Here is a 19766-nt window from a genome sequence, read left to right as displayed (position 1 = left end):
ACGCATAGCCAAAACACAATCCAAACGTGCCTATACCTTTGTGTCTAATTTTTTAGGAAAATGCATCTGTGGGGCCCAAATGATTTACGGGTCAGGCCCATCTACCTGGGGAAAATCCGAAGGCCCAAGCCGAGGAGGGCTATGGCCCAAGCTCGACAAAATAGCCTGTGGGTATCGCCGAGGACGGCTCAGTCCTCGGCAGACCCCAAAGTCCCCCCCCTGAAGGAAGGGTAAAAACGGTATAGGACCGAAATCAGGATGAAAGATCTAAAATATCCAGGAAAAGCTGCTCTCACTGCCATTCAATGCTCTGAACCTGACAGAGCCGCAGTCTTAGGCTTTTACAACCACCCCCAACGACTTTGAATATGGGCTGATGGGACAAGTATCAATTTTGGAAATATTGACCCTATACGTGGGCGAAGGACAGTGGACGCAGGCGAGTATAAAAGGAAAAATAAGTAACCTAAAGAAGGGGTTGGGAAAAATGGCAAAAAACCAGAGCCTCCCAGCCCACCTCCAGGAGAAAGACTCCAGGGGTGTAGGAAAACTTAAACTGGTACGAACACCGCGAAAAACCCACCGCCTATCGATCAAGGCCTAGCCTTCCAAACCCACGCTCTACAAATGATGTTGTTAGGGGCCTTTTCACGTGCGAACTCGACACTGTTACGGTCCGCCACGAATCGCGTCCTTACAATTAGCGCCGTCTGTGGGAAAGGCTTGTGTGTTGGTATAGGAAGTGGGTCGATAGAGTTTCTTCGTTATATCTAACCGTTGGTTATAGAGTTCTAGTACAAAGTTCTGTTACGGACTACGTTTCTTGATTAGGGGCTTGGTTGAGGAGTTAACTCCCTTAAAGCCAAGGTCCCCCGTAAAGAGCAAACTAGGCACTTGGTAACGTTAACCGTATGGATAAACTCTAGGGGCTTGGCTGCGGAACTAACTCCCCTAAAGCCAAGATCCCACACAAAGAGAAAACTAGGTTTTGGACAGAACCAAGGCATTGCATGGTCTACGGACTCAAGCCTCTGGGGAAACCAACTACCTGGATGTGGAAAACTAGGTTTTGGACAGAACCAAGGCATTGCATAGTCCTCGGACTCAAGCCTCTGGGGAAACCAACTACCTGGATGTGGAAAACTAAGTTTTGGACAGAACCAAGGCATTGCATGGTCTACGGACTCAAGCCTCTGGGGAAACCAACTACCTGGATGTGGAAAACTAGGTTTTGGACAGAACCAAGGCATTGCATGGTCTACGGACTCAAGCCTCTGGGGAAACCAACTACCTGGATGTGGAAAACTAGGTTTTGGACAGAACCAAGGCATTGCATAGTCCTCGGACTCAAGCCTCTGGGGAAACCGACTACCTGGATGAGGAAAACTAGGTTTTGGACAGAACCAAGGCATTGCATAGTCCTCGGACTCAAGCCTCTGGGGAAACCAACTACCTGGATGGGGAACCAACTATTTTAAAAAAAAAACTATGGCACATAAACCTCAAAATTCATCCGAAGAGAGCTCCGCGTTAACAGATGGGTTAATACCTTGATTGCGCGGATTCCTCGGTCCACCCTCTGATCCCCCAATATCAAAGGGGTTGATGCGATACGGCGTAACATATTATCCAGAAGCACAACCAAAGCCCCTCGCTACTCGGCTACCCTCTCGGACGAATTACTTAGAGTTTGTCGTACTCGGACATCGCTCTTGTATGCATCGCGTAGCACTCAGCCGTTATCCCGGTTAGTTCCAAGAGTTTAATTTATTTGATGACTAACCTTGTTATGTTTGATAATATTTGTAAGTCTAAACTAGTAGGAATCTGTGTTAAGGCCTTTCTCTGCCTAGAATATCATTAAGGGCAAACTCATATTTAATATTCATGCATAAAGTAGTGGTTACGGAGAAGAAAGATATGTATAGAGAAATAAACACATATTTTATTAAGACAAAGGAACAGTACAGTGTACAATGGAAAGCTGAAACAAAGCCTACATCGAAGCTAACTACGTAAGTAACGAAGAATACAAGAGAGTAAAGATAAAGCCGAGGAGGCAGTTCAGAGGAGAGGTTGGCTACTGCCTCGAGACCTTATTCCCCCTCCATGCTTTTGCACGCCCATAACTCAGGCAGCAAAAGAACCCAACTTGGGGCCTGCACCGGTACAGAAAAGGTGCAGGAAACCTGACCTCAGGCTAACACCATCTACAGAAAAGGTGTAGGGAGCCGGAAGTTGGGAAGCCCCCGCAAAAATTTGCCTGCTACAAGGCAGACGGCGCTGATGGCGGAAATTCCTTTTCCTGACATACCAAAAATCTGGCATGACCAGAACCTGCTTCGGATTTTGACTAAAAGAAGGAGGAATACCATCTTCCTCCTGTCAAGGCGGAGGACTGGCTTGAATCTGTGCCATCCTTGTCCATACCATATCACCTTGAGGATTCGGTGCCTCTGAAGCACGCGGAGACCTTTCATCCCTATCCAAGCCTCAAACATCTTGCTTTGGGGCAGTGGCACTAGAAAGAGAGATCGCGGATATGGAAGAAATATAGTTCTGAAGGGAACGGGAGAGTTCATGTGCAAGTGAAGTGATCCCCTATCCCATTTATACCTAGAAGTAAACCGATGGCATTTAATTCGCGCAGCGTCCCAAGGAACGCTACAGACAAAATGTCTCTGGCTCGATTTCCAACGTCGTCTGCAACCCTGAGGATAAAGGAGTCTCGAGAGGGTGCACCTCGAACACTGGGACGCCAAAAGGTACCGCGTGATCAAAGGTTATGGAAACACCTCTTAATTTGTGGGCCCAGTAAATTCGCGGCCCAGGCCCGTTCAACATATGGGCCCAAGGACAGAACCAAGGCCTTGTATGGTCCTCGGACCCAAGCCTATGGGGAAATCAAGTACGAAAAATTATAAAAATTACAAGTTTTGGACAGAACCAAGGCCTTGTATGGTCCTCGGACCCAAGCCTATGGGGAAACCAAGTACGAAAAATTATAAAAATTACAAGTTTTGGACAGAACCAAGGCCTTGTATGGTCCTCGGACCCAAGCCAATGGGGAAACCAAATACTTGGATAAGAAAAGGTTTGAATCCCGTAAGATAGGTTACTTGATAAAAATGTCAGGTCACTTCATCCACGGCTTAAACACCATAAAAGGTTAAGGCCAATAAAGGTGTAAGGAAAGCCCCAGCACTTAGTCATATAAGAAGGCCGCTCATTTGGTGGGTGCTATGTCTTTAAATGGTTATTCCTTACATGACATCAAGCCTTCGTTTCTCTCCTCGGCTAGCATGGGGTAAGTATTACTCTTCACTGATCGGCCTTATTATGTCAAGCATTTCTATTAAAATTATGGCGACGTCTTTTTATTATCAAATCTTTTGGTCTTAGCCGTCATTGATTTAGATGCTATATTAATATGCCGAGCAGCGTTTGTAGATCCAAAAGGAAAAAAAAAAAGCATAGAGACAAAACATGCGAAATAAAATAACAACGATTTTTATTAATACGAAAAATTATTACAATGTACAAAGAAGGGCTCGAACGAGCCTATACAAAATGCGAACTGCCTAAGCGATAGTTACATCCGTAGTACAGATAACTAAACTCCCAGGCGTCTTCTAAACTCGTTTTCAAAGTCTCTCCAATCTTTGCCTCGATACTGCTCATATAATGATAAGAACCTTCTTTGGGAAGAAATGGCGGAGAAGGAAATAGTAAGGAAGAAATCAATGAAGAAGATGGAGGAGATGAATGAAGAAGATGGAGGACATGAGTAAAGAAGGAGGAGAAGAAAAGAGAGAAGAGATGAAAAGAAAGAAAAAGGAGCAAAAGAGGGAGAAGTGAAAGCACCAGGATGGAACTGGTGCTGGGAAGACTAAGAAAGGGAGATGGAGAATAGCCCCAGTGAAGGAAGAGAGGAAGAAGTAGAGACGCTTAGTCCCTGCCTCGATCCTGACTCCCAACACACTGGAGCCATACTAGGTATGCTCATAGGAGAGCGGTTGGTACTGATGATGGGTGTTCTCGACTCAGTCACGCCGAAAATTTGACGTGACGAGTCCCTGCTTCGGATCTTGACTGAAAGAAGGGTGAGGTTGATTTTGAGTCTTCACCATCCCTGTCCCGATCGAGCCATAATGAGCTTTATTGGAACATGGCGTCTATGGGAGGGGTTTGGCTCCTGCATCACTCGTTGTTATGATAAAGTGTATCACGATTTAGTTTGTGGACCAGTGGGTAAAATGAACCCTCGGGGAAGCCAAATATTTCAAATCTCAGAAAGATGAGAAGGAATTATTTACAAAAACAATAACCTCCGCCTTTCCTTCTTATACTGAGGGTGGAGCGGGAGACATTTAATAGGTTCAGATATCCAAAGGAATCTGCCAACACGAACATGCCGGTTCCGTTTCTCCACCCCATCAAAACAAACCGCCGAATTAAAGCAGTCTCGTAAATAGTGGTCATTAAAAGCACGTTTTGGGATACCCAAACGATAAGAGCGCATCAAGCGCGAAATCAAAAGGCTGCCTCATAGACCGGCGCGTTTCTTGGACAGATGAGGAGCCGCTAGCATTATTAAAAGGCCAAATTGATTGGGCCGTAGGAAGAGGTTTGACATCACCAAAACCCCCCTTTCCAACCAAAAGGTTGGACAGCCGGGTTTTAAGGGGCTATTGTGGGGTCCAAATGATTTACAGGCCAGGCCCATCTACCTGAGGAAAATCCGAAGGCCCAAGCCGAGGAGGGCTATGGCACAAGCTCGACAAAATAGCCTGTGGGTATCGCCGAGGACGGCTCAGTCCTCGGTAGACCCCAAAGTCCCCCCCTGAAGGAAGGGTAAAAACGGTATAGGACTGAAATCAGGACGAAAGATTTAAAATATCCAGGGAAAGCTGCTCTCACTGCCATTCAATACTCTGAACCTGACAGAGCCGCAGTCTTAGGCTTTTACAACCACCCCCAATGACTTTGAATATGGGCTGATGGGACAAGTATCAATTTTGGAAAGGTTGACCCTATACGTGGGCGAAGGACAGTGGACGCAGGCGAGTATAAAATGAAAAATAAGTAACCTAAAAAAGGAGTTGGGAAAAATGGCCAAAAACCAGAACCTCCCAGCCCACCTCCAGGAGAAAGACTCCAGGGGTGTAGGAAAACTTAAACTGGTACGAACACCGCGAAAAACCCACCGCCTATCGATTAAGGCCTAGCCTTCCAAACCCACGCTCTACAAATGATGTTGTTAGGGGCCTTTTCACGTGCGAACCCGACACTGTTACGGTCCGCCACGAATCGCGTCCTTACAGCATCTTTTTTATTTATTTTAAATTATTGATATAATAAATGATTGTTGATAAATAAACAAGTGGGAATCAAAAAAAAATTGTCACATTAATAATTTGTTAGAATATTGTAAAAAAAATTGTATTTGTAATATTACTCTTTTTTAATCATAGAGTGTGTACATTTTAGTAATATTTAACCAGGTTGGGTTTACTTTATGTGTTCCTATATATGGGGGAAAACACAAAGCATGATATATGTCCTATGGTCGTGTGTGAGTCCAATGTTGTTAGGGATATTATAATTTTTTTTAAAAAATTATATATTTATTTATTAAATTTCTAAAATTTATTAATCAAATTCATTACTTATTTAGGGAAATTCATAATACTTTTAACATTTTTCTTACTCAATTGGATCAGTTGAGGTGTGCACTTTTTTTTTTTAAATAAAAAAGTGTTAGCCATCATTATAATATAGATTTGGTTAACGGATGCTCTAAGAATATTCGTTTAGGAAATACTTTTATAAAATTTTTATGGAAAAGGGAAAGAGAAAATAATTATTTGACTTTTTTTTAATATTTCATATAAAAGTGGTATCAAAACTTTCATATAATAATTTATTAATAAATGTCCTAAAAGTATACGTTAAACAAAGCCTTATAATGCCAGCCTTCTTTACTTATTGCCACTTTCCTCACTTGTATAATTAATTTGTCAAATCCCAAGTAGCCCGATTAAATATTATAGGAAAGGAAATGAACCCATGGGCTAGACGCATTTTCGAGTGTGAATATGTGAAATGCATGCCATTTATTGTGTACCTATCAAAAAGAGACATCCATATTCAAATCCCCTTCCTCCAACTATTAAATTATAATTTAAAAAAACATTATATGTGTAAAGTGAGCATCATGGGAAATAAATGTTTGGACAATTTTTAAAAAAACTTGATGCCATTTACAAAATCATGAATATCAAGAGTTTTATAGTTCAATTGACATCTCTTAGGGTTCGTTTGGTACATTGAATGGAGATTACGACATAAATTGTAATCTTTATTACTAGTAATAAAGTGTGTTGTAATGTAATAACTAAACTTATTCATTAGTTTAATTGTGAGTTATAACATTAGAATGAAACTTAACATTTATTTTAGGAAATATCTTACTCATACAATGATATCTCCTTAAAAATTGTTATTTTTAAATTTAAGAGAGATACGTGTTATTTTTTATAATTTTTTATTTTTATAATTGTTAGATGTATATGGAAAGTTTGTTTATTTGGAAATATATTTAGTTTTGAAATTATTGCACTTGCTAAGGAATAACTAATACAACCTTTTAAAGAGGAATAGTTATTCCTCATTTTGAAGAATAGTTATTCATAATGAATGACTATTCCTTGTTATAAAAATATAACCAAACTAAATAATAATTAAATCATAGGAATAACTATTACATTACAATGCTTATTACAGTCTACCAAACATGCCCTTAGTATTTTCAATGAAGACGTCTAGGGTTTGAATCCCTCTTATATTAGCTTAAAAATCCAAATTAATTTTACCTCCAACTTATACTAATTAATAAGACTAACCCTCTTTAGAAGAAATAGACTCACTTAGTCGAGAAATATAATCAATTTTCTCGAGTCCCCCAATTCATTCTTTCTCTTTTTCCTCATTTCATTTAAGTATCAACCATTTATTCATTGAGTCTCTATCTACGAATGCAATGTCTCTACAAATATTTCTTTCTATTTACTTTTCTATGTTGTTTTCTCTTAGTTATCTTGGGTGTGTTTAATGTTGTTCTTTTTTCAGATGGACCATATATCTTCTAAGTTATGTTATAGTGGGTTATGTCTTCTTAGATTTTTTCCCCATACAACCGAACTTTTTAAGTTTTAAATTTATTATTTTGGTGTATTTCAAATTTCTCACTCTCAAAAAGATTATCATGATAATCAAACTTATCAATCATAACCAAAATTAAAATGAAATCAAAGGCATAAGAATTTAATTTGTAGTAATCAATTCTTCAAACAATTGCATGATAGACATATTTCAAGTAGATTGTATTTTGATATTTACTTAAATTCTTACTTCCAAAACAATTTTATGTTAACCCAAACTAAAATCAAACCAAAGTCATAAGAGAGAGAGAGAGAGAGAGAGAGAGAGAGAGGACATGTGATGGGGAATTAAGAAACATAACACCAAAACACATTAACCTAAAGTAAAGTTGTCAAAAACAACAAAACTCATCAACTTAAAACAAAACTGTAAGTATAAAAGATCCACCTAAAGAAAGAAGAAAATTAGTTAGAGAAAGACAAGAGTAAACTATTGGTAATAGAATTTGATATAAGGTAAACTATCTTAATATTTAATGAGCAAGGACAAAGCCAAGACTTTAACGGAGGCGGCTACGTGCAGTGGCTCTGGCTCCCGGCTCTACTACTTAATTGCTAAGGGGTTTTTTAGTGTGTGTTTTTTATGTGTGCATTGCGACTAGTTAAGAACAAAATTATTTTATTTTAAATTTTTAAAGGGTTGGGTTGTTTGTTTTGGGTAAAATTTGTTAATTGAGCTTAATTATTTTTAGGTTTACTATTGGTAATTTTTGTTGTTGGGTTAACTTTTTTGGGATTGTATATTTTGTTTTAGATTTTAGAACTATAAATTTTTAATGGCCTTTAAAAGGAGGAAAAAGCTAAAGCTATAATTTTTTTTTTTTAATTTTTTACAAACTGCAAATATGGTGAGTGATTTTTAGGAAGTAGAAAAGTGATATAAATGGTGGACACAAATAAGCACCAATGTTGTAGGAAAAGTTTGTACCTATAGCATTACTCTTAAAAGAATGAATGATATTGTTAAGGGGACAAAATATAATTTTATATAACAAAATTACTAAAATTAGTACATATAATAATATTTAAAAAAAAAAAAAAATTGGGGGAGGGGTAAGGGCATTGCCCCCAAGGTCTAAGTATGCCTCTGTTTCTTTAGCGAGACACACATTAACCATTCATTTTGAGAAAATTTTTATGAGAAATTAAAAAAACTGTTAAAACAATGAAATGTTCCATAAAAAATTTTCTAAAATAGTTTATTAATATATGTCATAAGGACACGTGATAGTAAATTCTTTTAAGATTTGATGTACCTTCAAAGAAAATAACCACTAAGATAGTATATTATATATATTATACGAACTGTGTACGGCAAAAGTGGCTGAAAAGTCAACTGGGTTTGCGTTTAAGAACAAAGTGGAATGGTGGCAACCTAATTTAGGAGTGTGACAATGCCCGCGTATTCGTAAAAGTTTTTTTCTTTTTTTTTAAGACAAAAGTTGAAAGTTGCAAATACATGTTTTACGTATGGTCCTTTTCATTCTCTGGTAAAGGTACAGTCCTTTTCTTATTTCAACTGTACTGTAGTTCTTTTCGGCTTTCTCAGCGTTTTCATTACTTCAATTATGTCATCTTGTGTCGCAATTATGACGCAACTATGTCATCTTGTGTCGCAATTAGTTGACACTTTCTATGTTTGCAAAATAAACATTCAAGAATTAAATCGCTTTACTTCCAAATATTGAATTATTGAAAAAACTTTATTAAAAATTCTTTTTTTCTATACATAAAAATAAATAAATAAAATCAATTTTACCAATGGAAGGTATGCACAAAAAATTATGTATAGAATGTAAATAATATCTTCTCTGTTTCAGATATTGTATTGGTGCTTGTTCTCATTTTTCGTTTACTAGCAGCTTTATTGATCTCTAATTACAATCGAAATGCTATTACTCACATGTGAATGAAAGGAAGGCAATTTCAATGTGCCGGTCGAAGTTACTAGCCATTTTGATGGATCCTCTTTTTCATCATTTCTAGTGGTAGTGGGGACTGAGTTTTAATTGACTCCTTGATTGTGAGCTTTTCCTCAATAATTAATTTTTCAGACAAAAGATAAAATCCAAGTCTTTATATATGACCAATATCCTAGACCCATACTTCTTAACGGGTCACACTCCTTACTCTTTACAATTCATAGCTGCAAACAAAACCAAAGAGCAAGGAGTGCCAAAACCTTCACAAACCAAAAGCAAAACACAGGCATAATCCACAACAATTTTATCATGTCTCTAACCAGACTTCGTCACTGTTTCATTGGTCCCTGTATTGTTCTCTTCATTTCCTCTCCCTTCCTACATTCCTTTGCCAATCCACTTTCCTTCAACATAACTGATTTTAGTCATAACGATGCTTCAAAAATCGCCTATAAAGGTGATGCTGCTGCTTCCGGTGGAGCAATTAAATTCAACTCAGATGATTCTGATTCATCAAACGGAATCATTTTCTATTCAGAGAGCATGCACCTTTGGGACTGCTCAACAAGGTCTCAGGCAAACTTCAGAACTAATTTCTCTTTCACCATTGACAGTGTTGAAGCCAGTGCCAGCCTTTCCTTTTTCCTGGCTCCTGTTCCCCCGGCATATCCACTCAACTTGACTGCACGTGGAGATATCGTGGTGGTTGAGTTCGAAATTAATCCAAATTCAAACGTTGGAATTAATATCAATGGAAAGACAAACTGTTCAGAAAGCTATGCACGTAGGGATGCTAACTTGACTGGGAATGTTTTGATTACTTACAATGCTAAAACCAAGACCCTTAATGCGTTCTGGAATGACGAGAAAAACTCCTATATTAAAGGGAGGTCTAATCTTTCTTGCAGCAATATTATTGATCTAGAAGAAGCTCTTCCCAATTTGGTTACAATTGGTTTCTTTGCTGCCAGCAGCTCAAAGCATAACTGGCATATTCATTCATGGGAATTTCACTCAAATCTTGAGTCCACGGCGCTATGCTGCAATAAAAAGAGGACAATTGTGGAGGTGTCTGTTGCAGTGTGTGTCTTGATTTTGATGCTTGTAGTGGGCGTCATCAGTTGGTTATTAGCAGGTGCGAAGAGGAAGAGATACAAGAATGATAGCCATGGAGGTGACACAGATTCAGTCTCCTCCATAAGTACAGATCTTGAGAGAGGAGCGTTGCCTAAAAAATTTTCTTACTTGGACTTAGTTGCAGCCACACAGGGTTTTGCAGATGATAGAAGGCTAGGTCAAGGAGGTTCTGGCCAAGTTTACAGCGGAACCTTGGGTGACTTAGACCGCCCTGTTGCTGTCAAGAGAATCTTCACGGAATCACAACACTCTCAGTGTCTATTTATCAACGAAGTAAAGATAATAAGCCGTTTAATACATCGAAACCTGGTACAGTTCATTGGGTGGTGTCATGAGCGAGGCGAATTCTTACTTGTTTATGAGCACATGTCAAATGGTAGCCTTGACAATCATCTCTTTGGCGATGGAGAAATCTTGCCATGGACTTCGAGATACAAGATTGCTTTAGGCTTGGCCTCGGCCCTTCATTATCTCCATGAAGAAGCAGAGAACTGTGTACTTCATAGAGACATCAAGTCAGCTAATGTATTACTAGACGCAGATTTCAGTACTAAACTTGGTGATTTTGGGGTTGCTAAGTTGGTAGATCCTCGGTTGAGGACTCAAAGTACTGGTGTTGTAGGGACTTATGGCTACTTGGCCCCAGAATATGCTAATGAAGGGAAGGCGAGTAAAGCTTCAGACGTATTTAGTTTTGGTGTAGTGGCTCTGGAAATCGCATGCGGGAGGAGGACTTACCAAGATGGGGAATTTCATGTGTCACTGGTGAGGTGGATTTGGCAACTCTATCTTGCAGGAGATATTCTAAATGCAGCTGATGAGAGATTGCGCATGAGTTTTAACAGGGATGAAATGAAACGCTTGTTAATTGTGGGATTGTGGTGTACTAATCCAAACTACAAGGAAAGGCCAAAGACAGGACAAGTAATTAAGGTTCTTCTGCTTGAATCACCACTGCCAGAGCTTTCACATGACATGCATGATCCCCTGCTGCAGCCAATCCCTCCACCCCAAGAAGGTCATTCCTTTCAACCATCAATGACCTCAAGCCTCAACTATGGGGGTCGATAAACAGGTGTTGTTACAACAGTTTTTCTAGGATCACACTACGTGTCACAACTTGTTGAAATGGTTATTTGTGAGTAGTGGACAATTACCTTCACATAAATCCGTCATTTTTTCTCTACCACATCAAAGTTGTGACACAAAAGTTTTGTCCATAAACTCTCTTATTACAAACATCATGAAAAACATTTGTACGATTATTTATTTATTTATTAATTTTTCCAGTCAGAACCTTGCGTGAATTGTTTTTAAATACTATTTGAAATCACCTGGGATCAATTTGAGCTATCGCAATGATAAAATTGCCACTAGATGATGAGTTTTTTTTTTTTTTTTTTTTTTTTTTTTTTTTTTGAGATAAGGTCATTGACTAAAACTGGGGGGATGTATTTCTGCGTGGAGCAAGTCACAAAGTGTGGATTCATATGTGGATGTGATCCACATGTTTGCCGGAGTCCACTATATGGAATACAGGCAAGTGATAAGACCGTGTACACTCAACACTTCTACTCTTGTTCAAAAGTTTGGACCCTGTTTCCATGCACGTGCAAGTTTTGTCTGGCAATTAAGCATAATGTATATCTAAATGGCCATGGAACATGGGTGTTTAATTGTTTATAATTTTATGTAACATTCTTTGTACTTTTTACAGATTTAAATGTACAATTTTTTTTTTTTTTTTTTGGATAATTGGATAGTTATAACTTTAGAAGAGAAGGAATTTGAGTCCTAGACATCTATGTCGGAAACATCCAATTGATCTACATGGCTAAGTTTAATCCAACCTGACCAGCGCAAACGTTAGCTTCAACAAGAAGCAGGTTGTCTCTGGGGATAGAAACATTTCCAGAAACATTTCCATTCTATGCTAATGTACCAGCCAAAATCTGACTCAAATGATGTCAAGTTTTTCCAAAAGTAAGAAGAAATGCAGTTAATAAATCTAGAAAGTTTCCGAACCAAGCAAGGAAACAGTAAAAAAAAAACTTAGAAAATTACTGAACTAGAAACCTACAGAAACAATACCCCAATTATCAATTGCATACTGCATTGCTTATGGCACAATTTGACATGTTTTAAAATTAATATCATATTCTCACATACAAACTATAAAATGCATACAATGGTTGAAAAGAAAGACTGACAAGCTTGTATCTTTAACATACAACTAAAATTACGCATCATGTGTCATAAAAAGCACTAACAATATCAATTTTTTTGTTCATCCAGTCAATTTTCTATTACCATTAATTCAAAAAAATTGCAATGAAAGCTGACAAGTAATATTAATGAAAGGTAAATGTTAGAAATTGTACACGAGGGATACCCACAAAATTCCAAGAATTTTCGCCTCTGCAGATTCAAACTGAGTGAGTTGGCTTTATCTAGGTATGTTTGGGATTGAAAATCTAAGAAGATTTTAATGTGAATGACTTTTGTGTTCAGCTATTTACCATCAACGTCATTTATGAGGGAAACCAATTCAATATTCTCAGTTGCTTGAGTTTCAGTCCCCTCTTTTGTTTCCAAGAATTCAGCAGGAAGAAATGAAGAGTTAGGATCACCTCTGGGTACCAAATATAGCAGACAAAGTGGACTGACTCTCAATACGTTCCGAATCAATATGACCAACCATAGACTATCAAAGTTGGTCCGGGTAACCTTCAATACATGGAGGAGAAAGCCTCCTCCCCATGTTGCTGAGAGAAGTCCAACGTTGTCAATTGACATGAGCAGAGCAAAAAAGGTTCCTTCGATACCTAAGGGGCAAAGCTTTGCACTGAGTACAAGAAGAGGCATCCATTTGAGCCTTCCAATCATTCGAAATACACTTTCATCAATCACTATGAAAAAATAATCTGATATGCCAAATTTCAAATTCAATCGCAACACCAAGATCAAATCCAGCATTCCCGATAAACCAAAAAGTAACTGAGTCCAGAAGAGCAAGTCTCGGAAGGGGTAATCCTTCAGAACATTCTGGTAAAGGATTGCCCCCAATAGAGAGCCAACTGAACCAATAGAGAATATGAAACCAACAGTTTCCTGCATAAATCATAAGACATAAGTTTTACTAGCACCGCACAAAGTTCTCTGCATTATAAGCCAAATATGTTAAGCAAGATTTGCATCTAGTGCACTACATTGTAACTTAAAATTAAACCACTGGGACATATATTCAATCATGTTTCATGGTGAGAAATACCCAGACAATACAATATCATCTCTATGTGTGCTAGTGTGTATCATGTATGCTCATATTCATTTGAAAATCTGCTGGACTATACTCTGAATAATAGCCATAGCTGAGAGTGAATTTTGGATGGAACTCACTCTCACCTATGGCTTAGCAACTCCTTTGACTTCATCCCAAATTTCAAACTCAAACTGCCAATATAATTCACAATCAGGATTCTCAAGGTTTTTGGGTTCCCCTTAAAAGTTTTCAAGACTAGGAGTCCAGGAAAAGAAAATTGCTAAATCAAATACCTGGGAGAAAGAGGGACCATCCTTTGAGTCTTGTGTGTACCAATAGAACATTCCCTCATGGATATCCAAGCTCACTGCAATAGATATGTACATATATAAACATGGTCTCCAAACGTCTGGGCATTTCAATGTTGTCCACATAGCCTTGCCAGCATCAATAAATCTCTGGTTTACCTGAGTCCAGCATACATATATTAGACCATGAGCTTAAAAGGAATTCTAGATTTAACAGGAGCCAAAGAATACCTGTCTGTAATCAAAGTTGGGCATACAAGGCTCATCAAGCAGAATTCCAATTAAAAATACTAGTCCAGCTGGGATTATCAACAAACCAAATACCCCCTATGAGGGAAAAGAAAAAAAAATCTTTAAAATAAAAATATAATCATAAATTTAAATAGAAGATATGAAAGATGAAGAAAGGTTTTTAAATTCGAAGATATGAAGCTAACCTTAGGGCCTATGAGGTGAACAAAGATACCACTCATGAAGAATCCTACAAGCGCTCCAATGGAGGAACTCAAGGCACACAAGCTTTGCATATCAGCTGCAAGAGAAGGATGATTTATACTGTTCTGTGCCACACAGGCATCTATGGTCACATCTGCTATTGCTACCCCAGCACTTCCTGCTGTCAATGACATTAGGGCCAACACGAGATGAAGCTTTTCATGCAATGATAACAAGAGCATGGAGATCACACCGAGAAAACCTGAATGAACATGAGAGAAAATATTTAATGAGACAACTGTGTCAATCCTTTGTGTTCAATGTTACTAGTCAAAATAAATAAATAAAAAGTAGTACCCAGTGCACAAAGCTCCCACTTTTGTGAGGTCTATGAAAGGTCGTGGTAGGCAACCTTATTTTCAATGAAAAGTGCTTTTGGTGGAAGGCACTTGCCATCACACCAAGGTCCAGCCTGTAAGGTTACTAGCTAAATAAAGGACAAAATTATGGATTAATAACTTAAAGACAAACCAGGTCTAAGATTCCATTACTCCTGATTATGTGGTCATCTTCCATTTGAAGCAAGTGCAAAACTTAATTGAACTGCAAAATTTTCAAATTTTAGTTTTCTGCTCTCCCCTTTTTAGGTTTCTCCTTATATTTTAATAATGTTAAGTAACTATATTGTACATTCCACAATATAGATGTTGTTGTCACTACAATTTCCACTTAGGGAAAGTGGAAATTCCAACACTAGTTGCTCAGTCTAATTGGACCACCTAAACGATAGGTAGAGATCCATGCAAAAGATATTTTCCTCATATACTAAACAAAGATTTATCACCAGAATAGGTATTGGATGCTCTGTACTTTCTGTGGTGTGATTTAAAGGATGCTTAAACCCTCTGAAATAAGTTCCTTCAGCATAGTAACACTATGGCATTTTAACATCTATTAGGCAAAAAATAAGGTTAATTTTGTCATAATTGAAACCTCTATTCATTTTCCAGTCAATATGACAAGCCTCAAAGTGTAGACTATGGTTCTAATCACAAAATAAGTCAGATTCACGAGTAATCCAAATGTATAAGTCCGATTCACGAGTAATTTAAATATATCTTCTCTATTGGGACAAAATTGGACCAATATCTATTTCTTCTCTCTGTTTTTCTTTTTTCCCCATAATAATTATCGCCAACCTTAGTTGCTCTCTCTTCTCTTGGCTTAGGGCCCTCTCTCATTTTTGTAAGCTATGTTAAGATTTCTAGAAGTTGTAGTACCCTCCAATTTGGACATAATAGAGAACATGTTGATGAGGGACACCTACACCACTTTAGTGAATAGGGAACAACAACAAATTGTAGATATGTTTAATATTGTATGCAGTTGCATATGACAAGGGAAAGCATTTTTACAATCTATACCTTTAACCTTTCTTTGCCTAAAGATAGTACATGTCAGATTCCCCAAATATGTCTTAAGATGCTAAGCCCTGAATAATACATTATAAGGACAATGCAATCTAACAGATGCAATTTAATACGCAACACAAGTGCCAAGTTCATAACATAGGAATTTCTGGGGATAGTGTCATGACTATGAACCATCGTGATTAATGCAAGGACCCCAGGATGAGTGAGAATATACGTGTAAGGTATGCATGTGCATGTATCCCCAAAAAGATAGAAGTAAAAGACCATCTCTTCAAGGATAACTATGAAGACAGAATAATACTAGTTTTGTTGTGTTTTTTGTGGGCAATTTGGCATGAGCATAATAGCAAAACGTTTTAAGGTGTCGAGCATCCTAACGTTTTATAGATTCTTGAACTTAAGTTTGTAATCCTTCAGGTGTAATTTTATGCACATATTGTGTATTCAAACTGCTTCCTTTTTTCTTAAATAAATCATTTTACTTATTAAAAACTGCATTTAAAATAACAAAAAATTCTACTTGGTTAATTCATTGTCTAAATTATTTATTAGAAAGAATGTGTTCCATCAAGTATTGCCAACTAAATTTGGAAATACCCTGTCTGCAATTAATCATAAAACCCATCAATTTGTTACAAGCTGGTCCATCTTATATTACAATATGATGAATGCAAAAACATATATAATCTTCATGTACTACTAAATTAAGTACAGTAACAATTCTTTGTGGTGTTGCAAAGCATTTACCTTAATCCCTCACTAGACAGAATGTTCTCCTTACTTTACTTCAGTTCCAGAATCATGAAATTCACTCCTACCATCAGCTCCTACCCAAAAATACTTCCTACCCAGTATCTACCCACTTTCTGTGTCTCACATTTACAATTAAAAGTCCATCTTCTTGGAGCATTCACACGTCAGACCCCATTATATCTAAATATAAAACTATTTGATCTTTCATTACTAACTAATCTTGCTTAGCTAAGTAACTCTGCTCACACCATCCTCACTTTATCTTTTACCTGTTTTGCATAAAATCCAGTGAATGCTTCCACATAAAATATGATAAGGAACTCAAACACCTAAGTCCTAACAACACCAACACCCACATGCGAAAAAAAAAAAGACACTACTTCGAAAAACTAATCAATGCAGATTATCTACCTTTATAGCTTTATTGGACAATTTCAGAATCATTAGAAGAATTAATTATAGTATATAAATGAATGTTTATTTGGAAGCTAAAAATTCGAAATTCAAATTTGACACTTCTGATGTAGATATGAATGTATCAATGAGATCCCATTAAGCTACCTATATTGCATATTCAATATTGACTTTAGGGGTAAGAGAAAGTTGAATGATGTGTCAGTTTAGTTACCAGCAAAAATGAAATAAGGCCGCCTTCGATACCCAAAAATTGGGAGAACATCTGTAAGAAGACCCCAGAGAGGCTTGACAAGCCAAGGAATGGAAGTAATTCCTCCATAAACTTGAGCTTCAGAAGGCTGCACCTTTTGAACATCCTTCATGTAATACTCTGTGCCTACACGATTAAGAGCTCCACCCAATCCTTGACTTATTCCATAAACAACCAACACCCCAAGTACAAAACTCCAATGCATTTCAGTGGCAAGCATTTTAAACCAATGGATCGGAATGCAGCAACAACCACAAAATCCCCTTTTGGACTTATGTTCCTCCACGGTATCACCAGAGGCTTCTTCAAGATTCTCTTCCTTCATCATCACTCCTGCTGATACAAGTGTACACAAAAAAACAACAACAACCCTGATCTGTAAATATCAAACTTTTTTGAATATCCTCAGGAAAAGTTGGGATTCCTGGAATCTGTGTTATGTTTTCTGCACTAGATATTTTTGAAAAACAACACCATCCCAGTTCACAAAATGGTATTTCCTTACGTTGGGTATCCTATAACTAGTCAGGAAAGATTGAAAGTAAAATAGAAACTCTGACCTGAGTTGTTTTTCCTGAACTGGGTATTTTCAAACTGATGGAAATTCCTCAGGAAAAGTGTCAGAACTGAGAACTTATCAATTGGGCTAAATGGAGTATGGTTTCTGCTTAGACCACCTTTGACTTTGTAAACAAGTAATTCTTGTAAAGAGGGTGGAACTATTTTTACACTCTAATTCCTTCGAAAGTTTGATATCAGATAGGGAAAAGAACTATTTCAAAGTAGACGAAGATATTTAAAAATAATAATAATAATAATAATAATAATAATGCTACGTACATGGACTGTTTTATAATATTTTTACAAATTATTGAAGTAAATTTAGTAATTTTTAAATAATTATTGTAAGAAAAAATGTGATATTAATGATGAACCTATATTAAAACTAGTAAAAATTTACTATATTAACAATTTATAAAAATAATTTGTATACGTAGCATCACCAAAAGGGCGGTAGTGCCAGGGTGGCCTTTTGCAGAAGATTCTCTTTAGAGTAGGTTTGACCTACCAAATGGTATAAAAGTATAATAATCGGGCACAATATCTAACACAATTTTTTCCTAATTTAGAGGGATGGGAGTGTGGGCGTAAAAATGATGTCAATAATGAGTAAATGTAAATTATTGTTGTACCTATAGGCAGTTCTTACTAATCTTGGTATAGGCTGCTTTTTTTTTTTTTTTTGGGGGGAGAAAACCTGCTTCTTTATCATTAATCAACGTAAGCCAAATCAACTTGAACAACACTCTGAATGTTTGGTGGTACATCTTCCATCCAGACAGTTAAATTGGACGAGTTAATTGCCCATCATGTTAAAACATGAGCTACATTATTTCCTTGACGACGAACATGAGTAAAATTATGACTAACAAAAGAGGAAACCAAGCATCTAATGTCTTGAATCACATGCCCATGTAAAGCTAGGGATGGATCAAATTATTTTACAAACCTCTGGTATAGTGAGTGACTAGTAAGTGAAAATCTAATATCAGTAGTGGCTTAGACGGGAACTAATAATAATTAAATACCAGGAGAATGTCACCTAAAAAAAAAAAAGGAAAATACTAAAATTTCAAATTATTTTACAAACTACTGATATGGTAGGTAATTATTTGTAAATAAAAATGTGATATTAATGGTAGATTTAGATGAAAATTAGTAAGAATTTACCATATTAACGGTTTTTAAAAATGTTGTAAAATTGTTTGTGCATGTAACATTGCTCAAGAAAATAATAAAAAGAACAAGAGAAGGTTTGGGTGGGACCCACACGATTGTGGGATCCACGTATGGTAAGAGAAAGTTATAAATAGATACCGATTCTATATAATATCTACGGTTGAAATCAAAAGAAAAAAAAATCAGTTTTAATATCAGCGTCAAATAAAATGAATTAGTAATTTAATTTTTATTTCCTTTTTTCTTTTTTCACCTTCTAAGTTTTACATCTTACACCTTTCTCAAAAAATATAAAAAAAAAAAAAAAAAAAAATTACATCTCACATCAATTTAGTAATTGCTTGGCACAGGATCCAAATCCCAAATGATAATGAAGCTACTCCTACTTCATCTCTGATATATAAAACATGTTTTTTCACAAGTTATATAAGTAGTTTAATGGGTAAATTTATTTGTCATAAAATAAAAGGCTCGGTTTGAATTTTGGTATATATTAAAAATCAATTGATATCTTGATACGATGATAAAATGTAATTATCTTGAAATAATTATTATAAATTCCAATTGTATCTCATTTATAAAATATGAAATCAAAATCAACCATTATTAGGAAATTTGGGTTTAGTAAAAGGGCATAAGCCTAAAAAAATATGTGAGTTTTATTAATCTATGTTTTCTTACAACGAGTTTCTCAACAACAAAAAAAATGTTTTCTTACAACGAGAGGGGAGAATGGAATTTAGTAATAAAATATACATATATACTAAAAGTAAATAATTCTATTCTTGACATTTTTTTAGGAAGATTCTATTCTTGACATTAACATACATTCTCGAACAAAAGTTAAAAAAAAATCTCAAACTTATTGATATTTTTTATTTTTCTT

General features: G+C 36.6%; 2 protein-coding genes across 3 annotated transcripts; one reads left to right on the top strand and one right to left on the bottom strand.

The window, feature by feature from the left end:
- Positions 1–9353: 9353 nt before the first annotated feature.
- LOC115962863 (L-type lectin-domain containing receptor kinase IX.1-like) lies at positions 9354–11529 on the top strand. Its single transcript, XM_031081744.1, has one exon. The coding sequence runs from the start codon at positions 9455–9457 to the stop codon at positions 11351–11353; it is 1899 nt and encodes a 632-aa protein (XP_030937604.1). The 5' UTR covers positions 9354–9454; the 3' UTR covers positions 11354–11529.
- Positions 11530–12493: 964 nt separating this feature from the next.
- LOC115974820 (probable folate-biopterin transporter 2) lies at positions 12494–17896 on the bottom strand. Of its 2 annotated transcripts, none has more exons than XM_031095344.1 (6): positions 17701–17896; positions 17102–17476; positions 14290–14549; positions 14084–14179; positions 13838–14011; positions 12494–13393 (listed from the first exon to the last, which is right to left on the bottom strand). In XM_031095344.1, exons 2-6 carry the CDS (start codon positions 17466–17468, stop codon positions 12794–12796), a joined length of 1497 nt encoding a protein of 498 aa, XP_030951204.1. In that variant the 5' UTR covers positions 17469–17476; positions 17701–17896; the 3' UTR covers positions 12494–12793. The 2 variants fall into 2 exon arrangements, with proteins under 2 accessions (XP_030951204.1, XP_030951203.1); XM_031095343.1 differs by having other exon boundaries at positions 17102–17473.
- Positions 17897–19766: the final 1870 nt, after the last annotated feature.

The sequence above is a fragment of the Quercus lobata genome, chromosome 2 (assembly GCF_001633185.2).
Source record: "Quercus lobata isolate SW786 chromosome 2, ValleyOak3.0 Primary Assembly, whole genome shotgun sequence".
NCBI lineage: Eukaryota > Viridiplantae > Streptophyta > Magnoliopsida > Fagales > Fagaceae > Quercus > Quercus lobata.
Note: the sequence above shows the minus strand (reverse complement) of the source record. Positions and strands in the feature narration are given on the sequence as shown.

Excerpts from the sequence above, each read along its gene's own strand:
- LOC115974820 (XM_031095344.1), bottom strand. The coding sequence starts at position 17,468 with ATGATGAAGGAAGAGAATCTTGAAGAAGCCTCTGGTGATACCGTGGAG. Across the intron at positions 14,550-17,101 it reads GCCTTATTTCATTTTTGCTG|GTTTTCTCGGTGTGATCTCC; the intron begins GTAACTAAACTG and ends ATGTTCATTCAG. Across the intron at positions 14,180-14,289 it reads TTCACCTCATAGGCCCTAAG|GGGGTATTTGGTTTGTTGAT; the intron begins GTTAGCTTCATA and ends TTTCCCTCATAG.
- LOC115962863 (XM_031081744.1), top strand. The coding sequence starts at position 9,455 with ATGTCTCTAACCAGACTTCGTCACTGTTTCATTGGTCCCTGTATTGTT.